The 23,908-nt window shown below is 52.8% G+C and overlaps 1 protein-coding gene across 3 annotated transcripts; it reads left to right on the top strand.

Annotated features, from left to right (window-relative positions):
- The first annotated feature begins 253 nt into the window (after nucleotides 1-253).
- On the top strand, nucleotides 254-22,797 carry FOSL2 (FOS like 2, AP-1 transcription factor subunit). 3 transcript variants are annotated; one of them, XM_057497314.1, is made up of 4 exons: nucleotides 254-1,026; nucleotides 10,508-10,759; nucleotides 15,599-15,706; nucleotides 18,107-22,797. In XM_057497314.1, the coding sequence occupies exons 1-4, from the start codon at nucleotides 922-924 to the stop codon at nucleotides 18,623-18,625; spliced, it is 984 nt and encodes a 327-aa protein (XP_057353297.1). In that variant the 5' UTR covers nucleotides 254-921; the 3' UTR covers nucleotides 18,626-22,797. The 3 variants fall into 3 exon arrangements, with proteins under 3 accessions (XP_057353297.1, XP_057353299.1, XP_036759480.2); XM_057497316.1 differs by having other exon boundaries at nucleotides 256-1,026; nucleotides 10,511-10,759; XM_036903585.2 differs by lacking the exon at nucleotides 254-1,026 and adding an exon at nucleotides 2,438-2,919.
- Nucleotides 22,798-23,908: the final 1,111 nt, after the last annotated feature.

The raw sequence follows: 23,908 nt of genomic DNA, 5'->3' as shown, positions 1-23,908 counted from the left end.
GTGCGGCCGGCTTCAGTGCGGCCCGGAGCCCGGACGGAGAGGGGAGCGCAGCGCCGCCTCCTCCAGCGCCCGTCTCTTCCTCCTCCTCCTCCGCCCCCCGGGCCGCCTCCCCCCGCCTCCCCGCGCGCTCCTCCCTGCAAGGTGGAGTCTGGTGTTGACGTGAGTGAATCCACATGGTACAGGGGCTGGAGAATAAAGAGTGTGGAGTTGAACTCGTGCCATTGTAGTGACTCATCTCGGGCAGAGCGCAGGGGCTCCGAGAGAAGCAGCGAGCAAGTGAGCGGCGCCCGCGGGACTGAGAGGGAGAGAGGCGCGGGCGGGCGAGGCGAGGGGCGCAGGTCCGGCGCGGGACGCGCGGCGCCGGGAGCGGGCCGCGTGCCCCTCAGGCCGGCTCTGCTTGAGCCCTGCGGAGCGGGCGCAGGCCGCCTGCAGCCAGTCCAGTGTCCGAGCCGCCCCGAAACTCCGGCGGCGAGGCGGCCACAGGAAGTTTATTCTCAGCCCCTTTTCTAAAAGGAAGAAACAGAAGTTTCTCCAAGCGGCAGCCTTTCTTTTCGCTTTTTTTTTTGTTTTTTTTTCTTCCCTCTTTGAAATAGGGGGCTCCCAGACCTGGCCAGTGTGACCTCTCCTGGCTCCTCTTCTTTTTTAATCTCCAGTTTTTGCCCGGGCTCCGGCTGCGCGCGGCGGGGAGGGGGCCGGGCGCCGCGCGGACTTTCAGAGGGAGGAGCCGGGTGGACCCCTGGGCCCGCGGCGCGCGGAGGGCAGGGACGAAGTGCCTCGCTCGGCGCCCCGGAGGCACTGTTCCCGGAGAGTCGCCGCCTCCCGGGCCGCGCAGGCAAGCAGCGCGCAGCAGCCGGTGCGCGGCCGCGGCGAGCGCTGGGGAAGAAAGACACCCTGTTTTCTCTCGGGCCCCCACCGCGGATCATGTACCAGGATTATCCCGGGAACTTTGACACCTCGTCCCGGGGCAGCAGCGGCTCTCCTGCGCACGCCGAGTCCTATTCCAGCGGCGGCGGCGGCGGCCAGCAGGTAGGTGCGGGGCCGCGGGTGCACCTGGCGGAGCGGGCGGACCCTTGCCTCCCCCTGCCGCTTTTGCTCTTTTACCTTTCTCTGCTTGGGGAGAAAATTCCTATGGGCCCCACTGTAATTTCTGGACTTCGTATTGTCCTGCCCCACACCAACCTCCGCCACCACTTTTTAAAAACTAGAGCTGGGAGTGAGCTCTGATAACCAACAAACCCTTTCCTTCTCCCTACATCTCATCCAGACAGGTTGCTGGAACTGCAGGCCCCCTTCCCGGGAGCCTGTGACCCTCTCCCAGGACCCCCCACCCCACCCTCCTCCACCGCCTTCCCTCTCCGTGGTGGACCAAAAAATTCTGCACCCGCTGGCCCTTCCTAATCCAGGGACGCTTTTCCTGCAGGAAAGCCGTCTCCCTCTCTTCTTTGCTCTCTCTCCAACAGTCTTAGTTAATTTCTGGAAGAGGCTGGGGACTCAGAAACATGGTTGGGTTCCTACAAGTAATCCGGAATGAGGGCGAGGGTTGTCCCTCTGGGAATCAGGTGTGAAGGTCAGGAAGGAGGAGGGCAGCCTCTACAGTCTCAGGCTGCGCCTGTGTGCCCTGCGCCCACCCATCTTCTGTTAGGGTCAGAGTAGGAGCCTGCACTGGCACCAGAAGGGGTGCTTTGACGGTCTGGGGGCATCAGGGGCAAGGATGCCTGCAGGGAGAAGTCAGAGAAAGAGACCTCTTAGGCTCCTGGATGGTTCGGGAGGCAGAAAAACAACTTGTTTCTAAAGCAGCCGGACTGGTTTGCACCGGAGGAATTGTCCACGAGATTTGTGTGTCTATAAATACTAGAAAGGTGCTGCTGGTGGGGTGGTGGTGGGGAGCCTGCCCTCTGCAGCAGCCACCCACCCACCCCCTGGCTTATGAGGGAGCTGGCCTTAACAAAACCACTACAACCTGAAGCCCGCCTCTGTTCAGGATCGGTGGAATCTCTAGCTAAGTTGGCTGCAGCAAGAGTTGCTCCTGGTAAGGCAGTGGCCTTGGCCTCTAGAAGCCAACCAGTAAAGAGGGGCTGGGGTGGGCTTCCAGGGAGGGGTGGCGCCTGCTGGGGAATAAAATGGAAACACAGCTCTCTGGGATCCAAAGAAGGATACCTTTTCCAAAGCATCTTCCCAAACCCAGTGAGTCCCCCAAATGGCTTTTCTTTCTTCCCTTACCTCCCCTGCTGTCCTCAAGCACCCACTTGAGAGAGCCCAGTTGATGCACTGAGGGTGCAGTCAGTGCACCCTTAGTACTAAGCACCATCGTGATGAGTTTCAAATCTTGTCCTAAAAGTGTTTGATACTGTTTGTTCTCCAGCCCTTTCAGTGGTTCATACTGAGCCCAAATATCATTAGGCAATGGGTTAGAGTTATTTATACCTATTTCCTCACCAACTCAACAGCCTCCGAAACATTCCTCTCCTCCTCCCCAAATCAGCAAAAGAGCTTTTAATTCCTTGTTTCTTCTGCTGTGTTTCTGTGGGCAGTCATCGTTGAAATATACAGTCTTGCCTCCTGGCTTTGCTCAGACTCCGGGGCCTAGATGGGAAGTCAGACCGGACATCAGTTGCCCCAGTTGAATAATCTGTGTCACTAGGGCTTTGAGCCCAGGATGTGAGTGGAGGCAATTCCCTGTTTTGGAAGAAAATCAGACAGGAAACCAGTGCTAGGAAGAAGGAAGAGAACTCAGTCCAGCAGTGTAATGGGGCCTCATTACCGAAGCAAAAAGCAGCTGTTGGCTAATTCCTAGCATGCTGTAACACATGAGGATTTTGCAATTAGTGGTAACTACTGCACGGGGTTTTCGCATATATGCCTGACTGCTTGGCCCAACAGCCTCACTGAAGCGCCTTTCAAACCGCAAGGATTGGCAAGGTAATAACATTTTAGAAGAGTTCCTCAGTCTGTTCACTCCGAGGGGAGGGAGATGGTAAGAGGAGAGGGAAGGGTTTTTCCATCATCTCTCCAACTTTGAGCAAAGCTGTTCTATGGTCCTAGGACTGATTTGAGAGGCTTTTTTTTATTTCACAAGTCTATGCTATGACCCCACCCGCTCTCAGGCTCAAGGTAACTTTATTACATACCAGATGAAACCTGTAATCACTTTCTGTCTCTCAGCTTCCTTTATGGGGAGACTTTTCCTGGCAGTTAGTGATGGGCCTTCCTCCTTTGTGGTGTCTCAGTGGACCAGTCAGTGAAAGAGAGTTCTCTGGCTTTTCCTCGGGCAAAGTGAATATTATTTTTGCCTGATGTCTTTGTTTGTGGGGTCTAACATCCCTGGTAAGTTTGCTGCTGTTTACTCAACCCAGAACTTTCCTCCTTAGCTTCATAAAGATTGATCTTAATACACGGCCATGAGTTCCAGTGACTTGGGTGCTGGGGGTAGTGGGGGAGCAGATAACTCTTTGTTGAAACCTCTGTTCTTGTATATGGCAGGAACTTGAAGCATGAAAAATATTTCCTGTTCCAGTTATAGTTTTAATCTCAAAGGTTGGTCATTGGTGATTTCGTTTTATCAGTAATAGTGGCACACGCCTCCCCCTCCTGGCTTTTTCTTTTTATTGTTGTTTTCTCTGTCTCCTAACTTTCCTAGGAAAACACCTCCCAGATATATGCCCTGCCTGGCTGCTCGACGACTATTACGGTTTCAGGGCCTGAGCATTACGCAACCCAGCCAGTTACACAAACATAGGTCATTTCATAACTTGTTTTCATCAGCTAGGCCCCCTTTTCATGAAAAAACAAAACAAAAACAAGACCCAGAACTTTTCCAAGGTTGTCATTTGTCTGTTCCTCAGATAACTTGTGAAAATAAATCAAGAGGGACAGTTCCTTCTTGGAATCAAGGAATACCAGACTATTGCTCTCCTTTGGCAGCCACCCTTTCCCAAGAAACATGCGTGCACGCGCGCACACACACACAGAATTCCCCGGAGTGAACTTTTGCCAACTGTACCAGGCTGGGACATTCCTCACATCAAAGAACTTTTACCAGAAATGACTGTGATTCCTAAGTCAGCCCCAACCATGCCTCTCTATCGCCCCCTATGGGACGCTCTGAGAAGAACTATCCAGGGAATGTATTTTTCCAGCCCCAGAGAATGGTAACTTGGTGAATTTTCAGAATTCTTAGAATTTTTTCTTTTTAATTCAGGACAGATAAATGCGATATATTTAACAGTGGTTAACTAGGAACTGCTTGACTTCTAATTTTTTTTCTGTTCTAAATAAAACTGGTTGAAAAGGAGTGCTTTTTTCTTTCCCTGTTTTGATGTCAGTCCGTTTATTAGGGAGCAAACACAGTCTATGAATCCCCGAGGCTAGTTTTTTTGCTGTGTTTGTATTAGGACGCTGGGAATTGTTTCAGGAGGTGGTGGTCAGAATTGGTGGGAAGGTGGGAAGTGGATATTAAGGGTTTGGTGCTTTATTGTTCTTTTTGGGCCTGGATCTTACAGATGTTGTAGATTAGGATCAAACACAATGTTACCCCAGGAATTAATTCCACTGATTCTTGATGGTGGAAGTCAGCATCACTTTTTCATCAAAGTGAGTGGGGTGAAACAGCTGTCATGTATTGTGTGAGTGTGCTTCCATTACTTTATTTCTGCCTGCATCATTATTCAAGGTGAGCGTAAATCTAGGAAGCTCATTTTTAAAAAACTTTTCTTAGTACAAACACACCAGGACTTACACATCCAAATCACTGTTGTCCCTGCATAATTGTTCCTTGAGGTGACTAGTGACTAAATACTTGTCTGAATGCCATGGCTATTAGACACAGAAAGTCTGCATATGCCCTCTGTGTGCCCCATTATAATGCCCTTCATTTGGAACTGCCTTTAGCAAATGCTTTTGAAAATACTTCCTGCTAACAAATCTGTGTCCTTTTGAGGGTGAATTTGATATTTGGAAGCTATCAAAAGATCTGGTCTGTCAGGAGCCTAGTCTGACATATAAGGTCTGGGTGATCCAGCTGGGCCAAAGCAGAGTCTGACCCCGCGTCTAGTTAGCTGCTCCATTTCAGGAGTTAGCCTGGCAGAGCAGTCACCAAGACAAGGCACAAGAAAGCAGGCACCTTTGCCTTCTATACCATCAGGGTTTTTTTTCCTCTTTTGAACAGGAACAAAAGCACTGGTTCAGGGAATTGAGGAAGCCAACTTTCTGGTCTATTTGTTGAAAGAAAGAAAGAAAATAGTGTTGTTACTTTGTGGATATGTCTCATCCATGTAGTATGTGGTCTTTTTTGATGACCGCAGCATTTCATAATGACAGCAGCTGCCCTGATTGAGGAAAATGTATCTGTTCCCGGCCTAGCTTGGTAACCCTATGCCTCTTGGAGTCACCGGACCGGAGAGGGGCGATGTAAGTGTCCTCTTGCCTGGCGCTGTCTCTCTCCCATTGTGTGGCAGTGACTTGGCCATGCTTGCCCTGCTGTGGCTCTAGGGAAGATGAAGTGACATACCCTTCCCATTGAGTGCGGAGCTGAGGGTTGGTAGGGGTACAAAAGGCACAAACAGATTAGTAGAGAGAATCCCCCCAAGCTTTGGGGCAGGGTTTCTGACCAGAAACCTGGAGGAAAGCAAGTGGGGAACCTGGGGTTGACTCCCTATCAGCCACTTACTTCTTTTCCTTTTCTTTCCCTGACATTTAGAAGGAGGGGATAGCATGGTTCTTTCAAGTGGACCTGGGAAAGAGAGGAAGATGACAGGTCACCTGCGATAGTGTGTGTATACTGTGAAAATTTGGGAAATCGTGAATTATTACAACCAGTTTTTACTGTGATATAAGTGGCTTTCCTCAGATAGGAATGAAAGGTCAAAGGGCTGTCCAGTGCAGAATCTATGAAGACTGGTAGAATTCCATATAGGAGGCTGAGGAGAACATCCCAGTTCAGTACAAATATAGAGTGCTTGAGTCAAACTGGACTTTAACTGATAGTCTGGGGCAAATGAGGCAGGGTTTGCCCTTACCCCTTTTCCCCTGAGCCAGTCTCCTGGGATATTGGAATTTTTCTTTCCCATGCTGGGAATCTAAAAAAGAGGGGGGGTTCCTTAAGAGTAAGAACCCAGACCCTTCCTAGACATGTGTAGTCATGCCTGCCTGCTGAGACAGGTCACAGGCATGGGGTACATGGCTGGAATGCTTGGTGGCCTGGTTGGAAATCAGTCTGATAGAGAAATGCCTGTTTGAGGGGATGGACCAAGAACACCAACCCTGGCTTCCATCTCAAATGCCATTTCTGCCCAGCTCAGGAGTTTCTGGGATAAGCCTGTGCAATCCATGTCTGCAAGAAAAGGGAACCCAAACCCTACTTCTTGGGCCCTTCTACAGAAGGCCGTGGTTGTGACCCTCATTTCTGAATCCAAGGCCCTGCTGTAGAGTTCATAAAGATCATTTCCCAGATCAGCAACTGCTGGGGTGCAGGGACCTCTCTGACCCGATGAATTTGGGACTCCTGTGTTCTGAGTTGTCTTTTGCATAGGCAGTGGGAGGAGGACATGCATACTTACTGAGCAGCCCAACAGCACCCTTAAATGCAGGGTGCTGCACGATAAAGGAGGTTCTGGTGCCCAAGGACCCACAGCAAGGCTTGTAAGGCTCGAGCTTCGGCCTCAGGTCTGGAGACTGAATCTGATGGGAGAGAGTCCATCCTGTGACCCCTCGGATCAGAGGAATAGTTCTGAGTTTTTGTTTGCTCCTCCTCTCTTTATTTTTTTCCCCCCATCACGAGCATAGGAGATGAGAATGATCCTCTAGAACAGAGCTCCGCAAACTATGGCCCGTGTATTTTTGTAAAGAAAGTTTAATGGAAGTCAGGCATGCCAATTTGTTTACATGTTGTCTGACTGCTTCACGCTACAGTGGCAGAGTTGAGTAGTTGCAAAAGAGACTGTATGGCCAACAAAGCCTAAAATATTTACTATCTGGCCTTTTTCAGAAGAACTTTGCCAGACTCAGCTCTAGGAGGTTGGTGGGCGCCAGTTTGTCCTTTTATAGGCATTCTTGCCCACCCAGAAGTCAACAGGATGACACAGTTAAATAAGCATTTAGAGGCTTTGCCAGGCTGGAATGCCACATAGCCTCCAGCATCTTCTATCCTGTCCCTAGAGGAGGAGCTTCTGGGCTGGGGGTGGGGGTGGTTGGAGAGTCCCAGGGGAGTCAAGTGAGGTCCAGGGTTACCTCGTCTCTGCTCCTACTTCCAGCTCACACCTGGCACTGCAGCAGGTACCAAACCTCTGGAATCCCCACATCCGGCAAACTCTATCTTGGTTTCTGCGCAGGGTTAACCTGTTCACCGAGAACAGTGGTTTATCTCCAACATGACGTTTGACTGATTCTGCGTCTGTTGGCACTGAACACCAGCCTGACTTCTGGGACCGCAAACTCCTAGCTCACTTCTCTCCTACCACAGTGCCACTTTCTGAATAACCATCATAGTTGAGACAAGATACCTCTGCCAGATCTAATTTCAACTTGCGTGTGTGTCTTGAGAGGCTTCTCCTGGAGACAAAAGCCTTCTTTATCAGAGCCCCAGTCCCCTCTGGGGATGGGACATTGTTTTCCTTGCAGTTTAGAGCCAGTGTGTTATCCAGATGGCTTTACCTCCCTCTGAAACCAGTTGTACATGCATTCAGAGGCAGTCATTACCTGCTGCCTTGTTTTTATTGCTGTCTTGTTTTGTCTAGACCAAGTCATTGCTGCAAGGAATCTGGCTGATGGCCGGGAGCGCGTTCTGTAGATCTGGCATCACAGAGCAAGTGGACTGGAGGGCCCTGGGAAGGGCTGAGAGTCATCCACTTGTTCCTGTGGGATCTTGGTCCCCAAGCTCTGCTTCAGGTTTTTTTGTTGCTTCCCCTATCCTGAAATGGGAGCTTTTTCTCGTTTGTTGGAGTGAGGCGTGAAATTTCCTGGGTGCTTTCCTGACAGTTCTCCCAAGAGGTGGAGGGTCACATCAAACCATTGCTGGATGCCCTGGGTATTCTTCAAACTCAGACGCTGACTTGGGGAGAGAAATGGAATAAAAATGTTGGGTGCTTCCCAGGAGCGGGAAGCTAGCAGTTCTCCCTGGAGCCACCCCGTGCACAGTGCACAGACCCTTACCGTGGTGATGGTGGTGGTGGTAGTGGTGACGATGTCACCTTCCATTTGTTGGGAGCAGCGTTTCTCAACCCTGGCTGCTCACTGGAATCTCCTCAGGCATTTTTTAAAAATGCCTTATCAGAACCCCACCCTAAACCAGTTATTTTAGAACCCTAATGGTGAGACTGGCTCCCTCCTTGGTAATTTTAAAAAGCTCCTTGAAATAATGTGCAGGCAGGGTTGAGAGCCACTGGTATGTTTTTATAGCCTGTGATTAACAAGGAGCTACTTACTTAATCCTCAAGACAGTGCAGTGAGTTTCGTTATATTCCCCTTTACAGACAGAGGGACTGAGTTCTCAGTGATTTGCTAAGGCCTCAAATCTGTGCCCCCCGTCCGGACAGTGCTGACTCCCCCCAGCCTCCCACCCAGCAAGCAGCCCAGGAGAAACAGCCGTGTGGGCCTCAGGGCTCCTGTGTGCGTTGCGCCACACTCACACCTTCTCAGCACTCTGCCTCCTCACGGCCCAGCCCTGTTTGTCCCACTTGTAGCCCTTAAAAATCATTTCTCACTCGGCTTCTTCCTCGTTCACTGCACCTTCCCTCCACACACGCCGTGTATACCTACCTGCTTCTTTTCAATCAGCTCCTGATAAAAAGCCCAGTAGCCTGCCTTCTGAGGTGACTCAGACCCCACTGTGCCGGGCAGCCCTCCTCACTGAATGCCTTTGGCCGACAGTCTGGGAGGTGAGGCAGCCCCATTCTACCACCCAGACTGGGGTCAGGCTGCTGCAGGGCAGTGAGCAAGGAAGGGCCCCCCACTCCCTCAGCTATAATGAGGTGCTCCAAGCGTCACTTACACAGTAGGACCCCAGACGTCACCAGGGGCAAAGACAGTGGTGGCAGCTGCCATTGCTGCTCATACTTCTGGTTGGTCCAACTGGGCCAGTTTAGAGGGGAGGCTGTAGCATCCATGCTACTGATGGCAGGATTTCATCTGAGATCAGACAGACCTGTGGGGCCTCCTGGGTGAGAGAGAAGGCCTGCAGGGACCCTTGGCAGGGCTGACCTGATGTTCTGAGGGCAGTGAGGGTGGATGCTGGCACTTGGGGCTGGATTTTGGAAGAAAGCAATGCTACAGAAGCTTGTATAGCACCATGTTTGAGAGCTATGGTCTCTCTGTCAAGCTGACCTAGGTTTGACTCCTGACCCCACTGCTTATTAGCTATGTGGCCTGAGATTACATAATCTCTCCATGCCTAAATTTCTGCTTCTAAAATTGAGTTAATTGTAGTTCTTACCTCAAAGGGAGAATTAATGAGCTAATTGAAGTTAAAGCTACCGTGGTACCTGTTGTTGGGGGAGTTCTCAGTAAGTGTTCGTTATTCATTTCACCCACCAGGTTAGGGAAGAAAGGATTTGCAGACCTTTTTGTGGAAATAAGAATCCTTTGAGGATGAGGGTTCCATTCGGGGAAGAAAGGTCAGGTTCAACTGCTGAGGAGCATGGCCTGTTTCAGCTTTTGCACTCTGTCATCATCTTATATTTAAACAGAATCCTTCCTGCAGCACGTTCCAGCGAGCTCTGCAAAGTGGTCTGGGCATAGATGAAGAGACAGGGACACAACTCGGAGCTAGCAGCACCAAAGTTTCCCACAGGCACATCTGTGAGCAGATAGGTGGATACGTACATAAGTAAAGAGACACAGTGCATCTGTCCTGGGTGAGATGGGGTGAGGGAGGAGGACAAGGACGCTAAGGGAAGCTGGGCAGCAAATGCTGCCACTTCCAGTCTCTGGGGTTGGAGGACACTGTTTCATGGGCCTGATCTCCCCATGGTGGGATCCCAGCCCCATCCTGAACCTGTCTGGAAAGTAACAAAAGCAGACACCATAAGCTTCCTGGTGGTCTGTGTTACTCTAGAGCTGTTGGTATGCACATCTCCTTGAGGGGTCCTGAGCTGGTACCCTGGGGAATAAATGGCAGGTGACCCAGGAGCTCAGGAGGCCGAAGTGGGAGGCCGGTCCTGCTGCTGCTGTGGGCACAGCTAGCCTGGGGAGCTACAGAGAGGGCCTGCTGAGCGTGAGCAGCAGTCATATCCTAGAAGTCATTTGGGATATGACCACATCCTTGCTAAGCCACTCCGGGATGGAGTTCCTAGGAGCTCAGTCAGGGAGCAGATCTGACGTGGGGCCCCAGGAATAAAGGTTGCCCTGTTCTTGGGTGTGCAGGACCTGCCGGACTTGTCTGGGGAAGCCCACTTGGTATCTTGACCTTGGCCCCCTAAGCACTGACTCTGCTTTCTGCTAGTTTTTGCTTCCTGCTTGGCTTGTCCTGTTCTGCTCGGTGGTTATTGGCTCAATGCTATTTTTCTCCTCATTTCAGAAGTTCCGGGTAGATATGCCTGGCTCAGGCAGCGCCTTCATCCCCACCATCAACGCCATCACAACCAGCCAGGACCTGCAGTGGATGGTGCAGCCCACCGTGATCACCTCCATGTCCAACCCGTACCCCCGCTCGCACCCCTACAGCCCCTTGCCGAGCCTGGCCTCTGTCCCTGGGCACATGGCCCTCCCAAGACCCGGCGTGATCAAGACCATTGGCACTACTGTGGGCCGCAGGAGGAGAGATGAACAGGTATAGCTCGGATCAGCGTAAAGGAGCCAACTTGGTGGCTTTCAGGGCCTCGTAGCAAAGACTGTTCTTCTGCAGACTGGTGGGAGCAAGGTCAATGTTCTGGGCACCCTGGGGAGAAGAGGGAGCCAGGGGCCAGGGGCACATGACCCTCACTGGAGGCAGAGCCGGAGACCTGAGTCAGGCCTGGCTCTGTCATCCTGCCCACGTCCCTGAGAATCTGAGTCTCCGTTTCCTCTGTGCGAAATGGGGATAATGGTGCCTGCCAGCCAGGCCTTGTTGCCACTACATGAGATCACTCGTGGGAAAGCATGCTGTGAGTGGCAAGGTGTCAGCAGGTGGGAAGGACAGTTAGGACCTGCCTGCTGCGGTTTCCTTCTCTGACCCTTGGCAGAGGGATCACAGGACAAGCAGCCAACGATCCCTGGCTGGGAGCTTTCTTGGATTAGCTCTTACCTGGTGCCGATGAGACTTGCAGCAGATCTAAGAGGTCATGCACTAGGCCGGTACTGCCCACAGTACTTTCCGTCCTCCTCAGTGTCCCAGGCCTCCAACTCAAAGCAGGAGCCCGTTTCCAGAGCCTGGAATGCATCTTGCGGAAGTGCATCTGGGGTCTCTGGAGTCTCTTCAGCTGCTTTAGCTGACTGTGAGGGAAGGAGGGTAGATGTCAGCATTTTTTCCCTCGAGGGGCTCAGCTTTGAGAAGGAGTCCACCTGGTGGGCAGGGATGCCAGAGAGTCGGTGGAGGGGGGCTCTGCTGTCCAGAAGCATCTGCACATAGTCAAAAGGCCCATCACCTGATCACGTGTCTCAACAGCGACCCAGGGCAGTGATGGGCCCCGATTCCCCAAAGCAAAATCAGAATCATGCGTGATTCCAGGAAGGAGGGAAGGTGCCTTCAAAGAGTCCCCCTTCACAGATCACATGGCCAAGGCCCAGACATAGCAGCCTGGGGCCACTCAGAAGGTGAGCGGGAAGTCTGGGTCAGAGCCCGGTTCCATGGGCTCCCTGTGCAGCTCTGCTGTCTGCGGCACTACGCCACCATGAGTCCAGGGAAGGGAAAATGCTTGAGCAGTGGAATCCCTTTTGCAATGAATGTTCTCCCAGAGAATGGCCTCAGTTCCAGCATCAGAACACATCCCCGTTTCAACCATTGTCCCCCTCTACTCCGGGATCCCCAGGTCTACAGTGTTCCAATTCAGGGACTTTCCAAAATGGTCCCCACTGGGTAATCATAGATCCAGTGCCAGTGGTCCCCAAGATACAGAGAGTCACAAGAATTGCTGCTCAGAGGAACTGGAAGCTTTTGCAGGAGTCCTGTTCCCAAGGACAAAGCTGGGCCTTATGTCTGCTGCATGCTCTCATGTTTCGTTAATGCAGGCCCAGTGCAGGGCAGCATGGGGAGGTGTGTGTAATAGATACTGTAAGAGCTGCAGCTTGGGGTTGCAGATGGGCTTCTGCTGGGGCAGTGGCTAATGTCTGCACTGTGCTTTCCATAACTAGTTGTAAATATTGCAGTAGCAGTGGTCATAATGTCCTTTATTAATCTGCTTCCTTCAGAAAGTCCAAGGTGCCGAGCTTTATAGCCACTGGTAAGCCGGATTCCCCCTCTATTAAGTGATCCCCGAGTGAGAGCCTGTTTTCTGAGGGACTCTATTAGACTAGCAGGACAACAAAACAAGCTGTGCTGGACACTTCTCATTCTTTTCTGGGCCCAGCTCACACCCACTTTAGAAGTTGATATCTGGAAAGGACTTTGGAGACCAGCTTTTCTAATGTTCCCTCTGTACCCATTTTACAGAGGAGGAAACTGAGGCCCAGAAAGGAGAAAGGCCCTGTCTAGGGTCACACGGTGAGCTAGCAGCAGAGCCAGGACTGGAACCTATCTTCTTTGACCTTCAGCCCTGTGGTTTTCCACCACTTCACCTAGGCGGGCCCTAAGACAATCTGTCTGGAGAATTTCCTTCCTTTTTTGAGAGGGAGGGAGAGAGCCAGGAACGTTTTATCCCATGTCAGTTAGTTCAGACAGTCACCCGGCAGCTTAGAGGGAGCCTGGTAGGGGCATCCTGGAACCCTGTTGGCTCTGGGGCTCCCTAGCCTGAGGGTCTTCCCTCTGAAGCTACCTCTGCCTTCCCAGGGGAGGAGCCTGTTAGCAGGAGCCAGTCTGGGGCCCCACCGGGGCCTCCAGAGCCTGCCCCGAAGGCTCCCGAGGCCACAGGCAGTGACTGAGGAGGCACTGAGGGGAGGGAGTGTGTGTGGCTTGTGGATGGGTACATGGTGGTACTGACACATGCAAGCTGTAGCCATTCACTGTCACTATGACGCTTCCTATGCTGACAGCTCCCATAGGGAGAAACTTCTAGGCCAGTGGGAAGGCCAGAAGTTGTCCAGAAGCAGCCCAGCGGGAAGAGAGGTCGAACTGCCCCTTGTCAGTGATGGGGGTGCTGAGCTGGCTCTCAACGGGAGCCCTGGCAACCCTTTCAGTGGGGAGCCCTGAACCCAGGCCTGCAGCTGGGCCATCAGGCTCTCTTGCTGACTACCGAGCTCAGGTTGAGACAGGTTTATGAACAGCAAGTACTCGGGGTCTCAGCCAAGTGGCCTCACAACGTCTGCCAGGCAGCTGACCCCCACACACAGCAGGGTGGCTCTGGGCCTCCAGTTGATGTGGACTCTTTGAGGACTCAGATGAAGCATCAGAGGAGACTTCTGAATTGCATCTTCTTTCTAGCACTTTCTAGTTTGGAGAGCGCTCTCACAATGCACCTCATTTGATAACCACAGAAACTCTTTGGGAGGCAGGACAGTCCTTTTAACCCCGTTTTATAAAGGGAAATCTGAGGCCCAGTTCAGTGATTCGCCTGAGGCCACACAGAAATACTCTTTCTATGTTCTGTCCCCAGTTGGCCTGATACCTCTCAGAAGAGAGAATGTGGAGGGAGACTGGCTGTCCTGGGGAGGGGGAGGATTTTAGAGGCTGGGACGGTGGACAGGGCTTGAGGAGGGAAGTCAACCAGGACTTGAATGTGAGACTCCAAGACCAGGTCTTTGGAAGGGACCTGAAGACTAACAGAGAGATGACCAACGGGCGGGCTCGGTGTGCCTGCAGCGGGCGAGAGACACAGCTGAGGGGGGCACTGGTGAGAGGGAAGCTGGGCCTGGGTCTTCATCCCGGTGGGGTGGGGGCAGCGGAGGAGGTGAAGGAGCACGGCCGGGGCCTGCTGGAGTGAAGGAGGTCCCTGAGGCGGGCGCGGATGGGCAGGAGCACACGCAGGGGAGGCCCTGGGAGGGGGGCCCTGAGCCGCCAGGGGGCCCCAGGTTTCTCCAGCCTGCCAGGCTTCCTGCCTCCCTCTGGGCCTTGCATATTGACTGTTGGGGGAGGATTCGGAAGTTGAGAAGCTGTGATGAACTTCTCTGCTCAAATGCCTGATGCTCCAGAGAGACTTCCGGTCTGAGCAGTCACTGGCATGTTTCATGCCAGCGTTTGGAGAACGAGGTGTGGGGCTCTGCCACTTTGGGTTACCTCGGTATAGACAGGGCTGGGGTTCCTCTCTGATGCTGTGTCCTGCTTTGCTGTTCAGAACATCCCAACAGCAGAGCTGCAGGGCTGCAGGGAGTGTGCTGGGGACTCGGACCTGGGCCCAGCCGGGAGAGTGGCTCCTGCTGTTGTGGGGTGGCTGGCAGTGGAGGCAGCATCCCTCAGTGGGGGAAGCCTCTCTTGCTCCCTTGAAAAGTGGCTTTGGCTGTTTCTCTTGAGGGTAGGACCCTCAGGATCTTCTAACCCCTGGTACTGCACTTGGCCCTTAGTACCTGTGCCATGCACGTCTGATAACTGAATGGGCTGGCCTTTCCTTTTTAAATTGCTTTCTGCCTTGGCCCACAGCCGTCTCCTTGTGTCACCTCTGCCTGCAGGGGACACTGGGGTCACAGCCCCGGAAGGGCTCTATGTAAACAGAACCTCAGCCCCTTGTAGTGGAGCACAGCTCATGCCCTGAGGCAGGAGTCACAGGCCCCCAGCCAGCCTGGTTGTAGTGACCCGGATTGGAAGCTCTGCGGGGGGAGTTTTGTCCGTTTGGTTCTCTGGTAAATCTCAGACCCCTCAAACCGATCCTAGCACATAGGAGACACTCATTTGTTGAATGGACCGATGTGGTGGGCAGCAGGACTGAATGTGCCTGACGGTCCCTTTCCCTTCTGCCTGTCGGGCCCGTCCTGGCCTAGTGTGCCTGGCACACCTGAGTCCTCAGGGTGAACTGAACATCTGGCACTCCAGGGCTGCAGAGGAAGTCGGGAGTGGGGTCGGCATCCTCGGCCTTCGCTTTGGCAGCAGAACGTTCCCCCCAGGCTGGTTCTTCTCTGGACCCAGCTTCTTAACGAAATGGGGATAACGAGGCTTGCCGAGCAGGCAGCGTGATGGGGAAGTGATCAGCCAGGGTTTGGCAGAGCTGCTTAAGTGGGTGAGAGCCAGGCCCGACTGGCACAAGGGGACCCTGGGGGAAGCAGTCCCAGCTCCTTCTCTCTGGCCTTGGCACCGAATCAGGGCTGACACGACAAATGCTGCCCTTGCGCCTGGGCTGCTGAGCCCCTGACCACTGCTGCCGTGCTCTCCCTCAAACATGGGACATCACCTTCCACAGGGCGGTCGGCTCTAAGCGCCCGCCGGGCTGGCCACACAGCAGAGAGCTGCGTGCCCTGGGACCCCTGACCCTGGCTGCACACCCCGTGCCTTCCTCTCTCTCCCCCAGTCCCAGGAGAGTTTCTCGCCCTACTTAAAATGCAGTTTAAAAGAGAAAGCTGGTGAACCGTTTACCCGAACCTAATCATGATCCTCCACCTTGGCCCTTAGCTCTCCCCTGAGGAGGAGGAGAAGCGCCGAATCCGGAGAGAGAGGAACAAGCTGGCTGCAGCCAAGTGCCGAAACCGACGCCGGGAGCTGACGGAGAAGCTGCAGGCGGTGAGGAGCCCGCGTTGGCGGGGGCGTCTCTGGGTGGGCTGGGACAAGGGCCGCAAGGCTCCTGGCTCCCCCACCCTCTCCTTGCCCACCACTGGCCTGCAGATGAGTTCGTGGTGACAAGTCGTTCTCCCTTTGAGCACATGGGTTAGCGTTGCCCTGATTAAGAAAAGAGGGGGACGGAGGCCCAGAAAGAGAGAACTGGACAGGCTCTCAGGCCCAGCTCCCTTCCTCACTCAGTGCCTGAACGTCCCCTGCTCTCAGACCTGCCGGGGCTCCTGAGCGCAGGATGGCCGAGAGTGCCGGCATCGTGGAGCCCAGGAGCAGGGCAGGCCCACACCTGCAGCCCTCCAGGGCTCCTTCTCCAGGTTCCAGCTGCCCCCAGGCCGGCAGCCAACTCGAGGGACGTAGTTTGGGCAGGGGGACGCCTGCCGTGTGGGCTCCTTCATCTCTTCAGGGCTCTCTGGGTCTCGTGGAGGTGGGCCACGTGCCAGCCGAGTTGTTCTGTTTGTGGTTTTTCTCGTATCCTTCATGGGCAGGAGGCTCCCCTTCCTTGGCTATGAGCCTTAGGCCATCGCCTTGGTACCTTGTCCTGCCCTTGTGAGTCACTCTGTCCTGATGCCAGATCGCCCACACCTGGGGACCCATGCCCTGCCTTGCCCTCTGGAAATCTTGACCTGACCCACATCACGTAAGTCCCGCCGGAGTGTAGCCCTGTGGGATGGGCCACGTGCCATGTGGAGGAAGCCCAGAGCCAGGGCTGAGTCCCCTGGGTTGGATGTTTTCAAAGTGAAGAGGTCTGGGAGACTCTGTTGGTGATCCTTGCAGTGGCCGGCCAGGGTGGGGCCCGGGAGATCACCCAGCACATGCCATCACTTTATTTCATCCGCCCAGGTTGCATCCACCCGCTTGAACTTCCCTTTGTCCGCCTGGAGCCCTCACCCTTGGGTGTTGAACATACACCTTGTGATGCCTGTAGTGATGTCCCATGGGGGTGTTAGAAAGAGTCGGGGCGGAGTGGAGGTCTTCGGCGCCAGGTGGGGTGGATCCGTCAGTGACCAGCGCTCCGTGGGGAGACTCCCCCAGAAGAGCCCTCCTCACCACGAACCCTGCCAGGAGCCAGGCCCTGTGGTCTACGCTGGGCACTCCTCACCACCAGCCCCACCCTCCAGGGTCCCTCTGCTTTCCTCTATTCTCCCCAAGAATCCTCACACCCTACTCCCCAGCCCCCACCCTGCCCCGCCCCCAGGCCCCTGAGCCACATCCTCCGCAGGAAACCTCTCATAAGCTCATGACGTCAGACCCTTGAGACAGATGGAAACTTTTTTTCACCCCGGAATACGCTGTTCTCTGCTTAGTGACGCTTTGGCCCATATCAGCCCATTCTTGAACAGGAATCTGTGTTAAGGAAATAGTGGGGAGGAGCTGGTGACATACCTTTTCATCTTCATAATGACTCCCTCCACGTGCATTTGCTGCTTCTCTGGCTTTGTGTAAAAAAGGAGGGGCTGAGGTCCTTGCAGTGGGGCCCTGTCATCCTCACATACCCGCTCAGGCTGTCAGGTTCCTCAGCTGCTGAAGCACTGGGGCTGAACTGAATGTTCTCCCAGGCTTCTGCGAGTCCTGAAACACTTGTTTCAGAAATCAGAGCGAGAAAGGGAAGTGGGGATGTGATGAGCCAGCTGGGATTAATGGAGCATTTCCTACCAGCCAGGCACTGTCCTAGGCTTGTGTGTGCAGGCAAGTCTCCTCCATCATGGAGCTTGGAGTTTGGTGGTTTTGTGTCTGCAGGCAGGCTGGATGGGGCTGAGGCCACAGGCGGAGAGGAGGCAGAATGGCATGCTGTGCCCCTTCCTCCTCCAGACATCACTGTTGCCCCCTCAGGGTGAGGTGCTCCTGCCACCACGGCAGTAGAGCGCAGTAGTGTATGGACTCTGGAGTCTGATGCCTTGGGGTCAAATCTGGGCTCCCCTACCTGCTTATTCTGACACTGGACAGACTACTAAACCTCTCTGAACTTCAGTTTCCTTATCTGCAGAAGGGGCTGATGGTAATACCTGTTTCAAAAAGTTGTTAGAGGATTGAATGGGATAATGCCTATGAGATGCTTAACATGGTGCCTGGCACAAAATAAGTGCCCACTCATAGCAGCTACAATTGTTGTTTCACCCTTTCTCTAAGCCAGTGTTCTCCTTTCTCAATCTGGAGTTTTAGAAATAAAAGGAATCTTGAGCCTCCAGGTCGCTTAGACCAGGAGGGTCTGCGGCCGGGTGTGTGAGCTGGCTGCTTCTCTGAGGACATTGCTGGTTTTCCTTTTCTCGCCTGGATTCGAACCATCTCTGGAGCCCCGCGGCAGGTCCCCAGCAGGTTGCTGTCCCTCACACACCTCTCTTTCCCCTGCAGGAGACAGAGGAGCTGGAGGAGGAGAAGTCGGGCCTGCAGAAAGAAATTGCTGAGCTGCAGAAGGAGAAGGAGAAGCTGGAGTTCATGTTGGTGGCCCACGGGCCCGTGTGCAAGATCAGCCCGGAGGAGCGCCGCTCGCCGCCGGCCACGGGGCTGCAGCCCCTGCGCAGTGGGAGTGGCGGAGTGGGTGCCGTGGTGGTGAAACAGGAGCCGCTGGAAGAAGACAGCCCCTCGTCGTCATCGGCGGGGCTGGACAAGGGCCAGCGCTCTGTCATCAAGCCCATCAGCATTGCTGGGGGCTTCTACGGGGAGGAGCCCCTGCACACTCCCATCGTGGTGACCTCCACGCCTGCCATCACTCCAGGCACCTCGAACCTCGTCTTCACCTACCCCAGTGTCCTAGAGCAGGAGTCACCTGCGTCGCCCTCTGAGTCCTGCTCCAAGGCTCACCGCAGAAGCAGTAGCAGTGGGGACCAGTCTTCAGACTCCTTGAACTCCCCCACTCTGCTGGCTCTGTAACCCGGCTCCCAGGGGGTCCTCGTCACTGCCTCTTTCCAGGGACCAGCACCTTCAAGCACTCCAGGGAAGTGAGGGCAAGAGGGGACCCTGACAGAGAGCCTCCTGGCTCTGGGGGGGACCCAGGTGGGATTCGGTGGAGAGGTGCTGGAGGACTCGGATGATGTCTTGGAAGTGATGATGGGACCTCCTCCCTCATTCATCTTGCAAAGCAAATCCTGTGTCTTGAAAAGCCTTGGAGAACTTGGTTTGGTAGACTTGGGCATCTCTCTGGCTCCTGAAGAGCCTGAAGCTGGTGTGGCCGGTTCCTGTCCCTTTATTACGATAGGTCTCTGGAGTGATGGTGTCTTTCCCGCCCCGCCAAGCATGCTCTGTGCCTTTTGGTGTCACCTTCCCTCTCTTTGCCCCTTCCTCCCCCCAAGTGTCAATTTCACTTCCTCTTGGTTTTTATCCAGTTTGCCATGACATTTCATCTGGGTGGTCTAAATATTAAAGCTCTTCCTTTCCGGAGATGGGGCAGCAGGTGACTTCTGGGGCTGATGTTTGTCCAGAAAGGGACAGTCAATGTGCAATACAGACCCTTTCCTCCCATGACACCTCCCAGTGCACCGCCATCTCCAGAACCACCAGCAGGGCCCCCTGAGCTCTCGAGGTGCCGCCATCACTGGGAGGCTTGGAGAGCCCTTCCTTCCCACCCTCTGACACGGCTTTTGGAGGAGCGGCTTGGCCAGAAGACAGGGTGTGAGTGAGACAGCCGGAGCACAGGTTGGGTTTGCCAAATGCCTAATTACCAGGCCAGGAGTAGTGCCAACAAGCCACATGGGTGTCCTAGGCAGCTTCCCTTCACCCAGTGTCTTGAGCAGGACGTCTCCTTTAATTGCTGCCTCGCCATTCTGCCCCGGACCCTTCTCTCCAGATCAGGGAGGCATCCCTCCCGAGGAACCCCACGTCACTCCAAGTCCCTGCTGTCAGGGTGACGCCACCCACAGATTTAATAAGCGTGGGCCGGGCCCCTCCCCAAGCCTCAAAGGCACCTTTGCGGAGGTTGGAAAGGCAAAAGGGAGGGAGAGAGACAGGCGGAGAGGGATTCAGCTCACAGCATCTCCAGCACCTGGTGTCTCGCCTCCCAGGCCTCTTCTACCCTCTGGTCTTCTATTGCCTGATGGATGGATCAAGTGCTTTCTCTTTCCTGCTCCCCTGCCCCTTCCCCACTGTGTCCTCCGGTGTGGTCGGCCAGCCGTGCACAGCTGGCTCAGAACTTGCTATGACTTGCAGCTTATGCATCATCCCTGGGGGCTGCTGAAATCAGATAAGACGGTTGCTTCCCACTGCAGGAGAGCTGCCCCCTTCCCAGAGGGAGGGGGTGAGCTGGGGGTCCTTCTGGCCTCCCGCAAGAGCACAGCCCAGCATAGCTCTGCATGATCCCTGCCCTCCCCTAACCCCATCCTTTTCCTCCCAAGGGCACAGCTCCTGCTGATCTTCCAGAATTGGCCTCAGTGTTGCTGTGCTCTGAGGGAGACCCGCTGTTGTGATGCAGCTCTAGAGATCATTGTATGATAATTTAAACTATATAGATATTATTTAAATCAGAACCAATGGGAGCTCAATTTCAAAGGTAGACTTGGGAGGAAAGGAGAGAACTTGACACATGGGCTCCTCTGATCCCTTCACACAGCCAGGCCTCGAGCGCTGGCCATTATTTAATGTCCATTACCCCCTTACCATGCACTAGATACAGGAGGGAACAGCCAGTGCTGAAAATACACAGCCCGCTATGACTGGAAGTGATGTGTGCAAGGATAGGCTGCACAGACAGAGGAGCTTAAAAGGAAAGGAGTTTTGTCCAAAAATACTTAAAAAAAAAATGTTATTTCCCACATTCCTTGGCTGGGATGCTGCCCTCACATTTTCCCAGAGGTTCTGGGAGGGCAGGCCTGGCGGGTGAGGGTGCTCTTAGTAAGATCAGGCAGTTGGCTTTCTGGCTTCAGATTAATCAAAGAAGCAGAAGTGAGCCAGGAGTGGCACAAGCAGGGTAAAGAAAAGCAGGCTGGCAGCTCTGAAGCTTAATCATCTCCCCTGGTTTTGTGGCCGATCTGGAGCTATTTGCTTCTTTTGCATATATATACATTACTTAAATGGCACTGCTTTCTGGTGTTTTATTTCTAAAAGCCCCCACTTGGCACTGCCATTGCAGGTCACAATCTGACTTGGGGCCAGACTGGACATTCCTCAGACAGACTTTGGCTTTAGTTCAGATTTCAAGCTGTGTTGGCTTTGGGACCAGCAGAAGGCAAAACCCCAGCCACCCCACGGGATGTTAGGCGCCTCCAGGCTGTGTGGCCATTCAGGACCCCTCTGGCTTTGTTCTAGGTGGTGGTTTGGCTTTTCCAAAGCCAGAGGTTGTTTGGGGATGGCTGAATATTCACACAACGCATGAGCATAATTTCAGTTATTTCCTTCTGGCTTGTTCTCCAAGTTCATGTACACATACCCTTGCTCCAGAATCGCCAGACACCGGCCTGTTGCTTCCTCCTCCGTGGCCCCAGCTAAGGGAACAGCTGCAGTGGGGGTGCCTCTGAGTGTGGCTGGGACCTGCTGTGCCTCCCCTGTGTCCCCAGCCACGAGGCAGCTGGCGTGGAGTCCGGGTGAGCTGCAGGCAGCTCTGGGGCAGCATAGGGCAGACACTCCTTGACAGGCTAGTGTGAAACACAGTCCTCTCGGCCACCCAGCTGGCCTCTCTGGGAAGAGTCCTCTTCCTGCCTGCGTGGATGGGGACAGCTGCTGACACAGGAAAGAGAGGAGATCCCAGATGAAGCCTAGGAATTTGCAGGAGCCAACTCTACACAGAGAATTCACTGGGGAAGTTTTCAGAAAGAAATCATTGTCCTGCCTGTGAGAAAGGCCAGGTGTGTCCCCTGTGGCCATCACACACAGCTAAGAGCCATCAGAGGCTCCTGCTTCCCTCTCTTAGGCCTTGGGGAGAGGCGTCTCCTCTCACTCCCACTTGGCTCCGAGTTTCAGGGTGGGCTCAGTCGTAGACACATTAGGACTTTTCTTCCCTCTCCTTGATGGACCAACTGTGTTCCCTGCAATCTCACCACAGAACCGTTGATCTCCTTCCCTGACCAGATGTGCGCGTGGCCCCTTTAAGAAAGTAAAGAATACGCACCTACTATGTGCCAGGCATTTTGTTGGGCGCAGATACACATACATATATATAGATAGATCTCCTCTTTTAGAGGAGACTAAGGGATGAGGACATCCCTTATTAAAGGCCCCCCACATAATGGATAAGCAGAAACACTTGGAGGTGAGAAGGTCTTTCTTCATAGAGGCAAGATTGCCTTCAGTCTGAGGTTTGTTCCCAAAGACCGCCCCCTACAATATCCTCCCACCTCTAAACCTCTTTTCCCTCTACTCTGTGATGTGAGGTGCTCTGCACTCCTCAGATGGTTAGAGGGGTAAACTGAGTCCTTATAGAATTTGTGGACGAATAAGATATATGGTGTATGTAACTTTCTTTTAAAAAGTTAAGTAAAAGGGCCTTGCTACTTTCTGCTTGTTGAGTCTCCTTGGCATTCATCTGAAAAGCCAGCATCTCACTATTTATTGACAGGTTGGTGTGTATGTGTGTACGTGTGTGTGTCCATTTCCAGGTGTGCCCATGTCCTCCAGCTTTTAAAAAGGAAACCTAGTCATCCCACTACTAATTCGATACCTTCTCATGCTTCTAGTGTTTTGACCATACATCGATGAAAGGTCTTAATGTTCCAATGTGGACACGTTCAGGAGGGTCTGGGTCAAATTTCGAGCGGGGTTTGGGAAGGGGAAGAGGAAATGAAATCGACATTTGTTTTATTATTTATTTTAAATGTTTACATCTTTGTGTTGTATCAAGCCTCATTAGAAACAGCATTAAAATACCCAGTTCCTCTCTCCGTCTCTGCTTCATCTTAAAAAAAAATTAGGCTAATGATGCTTTTTGGTTTTCTAAAATGATTTGTGATGTGTGCTGTATAAACTGTGTAAAAAGGTTCTGTTTTGAAAGATGGACTGTCATTCCTCCGGGGACAGTGACCACCGAGAAGTCTACATTGTAAGAGAACACAACGGAAGATCCTGCCCCGTTCCTCAAAAATTATTTTCTCTGTATGATTAAAAGTTTATTCCATTTATTTTAGTTTGTGGTTACTTGATGTCAAGGAAGAAGATATTCGCCTTTGTGTAAAGTAGGTATCAGGGTGTCCTTTCTGCAGTGAGAAATGTATATATAGTATTTCGGTATATAGTGGAAAATCATATGCTTTGTGCATCTGTATTTGAGATGTCAATGATGTGGCGTTAAGTCTGCTAGAAGATCTTGGGGGCAAACAAGTTGTATGAGATTCCTAGAGCTCTGTGGGCAACGTAATGACCTTCCTGAGCACCTTTTCTTGTTTTTTGTTTTTTTTTAATTGGTGAAATGGTCCCATTGGAAAGGCTTCTACATAGGCCTTTCCAGGCAGGACTGTGAGCTTAAAAATCTTTGTATAGTTTTGAAAATTGAGGAGTAGCTCTGCTCTGAAGCATCTCTGGTGGTGTTTTGTTGTTGTTGTTTTGTTATTTTACTGTAATACAAGCCTACAGTATTTGCACTAAAGAAAGCTTGTTAGAAAAAGCTTGCTGCTATGGAAGAAAGAACATATTAAAACTTTTTCTTTGTGGTTTTTTTTTTTTTTTTTTTTGGTTAGCTTTTCCACTTTCAATTGAATAGCATTTTGTAGAATAAAATGAATTAAGATTGAAGAGCCTCTGATGGTTGGTTTATTCCATGTTTTTTTCCCCTATCTCTCCGGTTGCATCTCTTCTAGTTTCTGCCTTCGGCCTCGTGGGTCGAGTCAGTCTCTAGTGGGTAGGGGAAGCAGGGAGTGGCTTCCATAGAGCCTCTTCCTGAAAAAGTGGGAGGTGGGCTGCTGGGAGGGGCTTAGAGCTTGCCAACCTCCTTTCTTGGGCTTCTGCCAACCCCTCCCAATGCTGTTTCCCACTTCTCGGCCTGATTCTCAGCTAGCTGCCAACTACTGCCAAGGTGTGAGCCAATAAAAGGTACTGTCCCTTTGTGGGGGTATTTTGTTTGAACAGGTTGACTATGGAAACCCAAGAATCTTCAAAGAACTAATTAAATGTATTGCTAAGATGATCCAGGTGGTCAAATGAGATCACAGGCTGCAAAGGGCACTGCAAACACCTGAGGCATTCAAGTAAGTAGATGATCACAGCTCCAGGTTGCCTTTATGAAAAGACGCACGC

This window comes from Manis pentadactyla, chromosome 2 (assembly GCF_030020395.1).
Source record: "Manis pentadactyla isolate mManPen7 chromosome 2, mManPen7.hap1, whole genome shotgun sequence".
Taxonomy (NCBI): Eukaryota; Metazoa; Chordata; class Mammalia; order Pholidota; family Manidae; genus Manis; species Manis pentadactyla.
The sequence above is the reverse complement of the archived record's forward strand: the minus strand, read 5'-3'. Positions and strand labels throughout refer to the sequence as shown.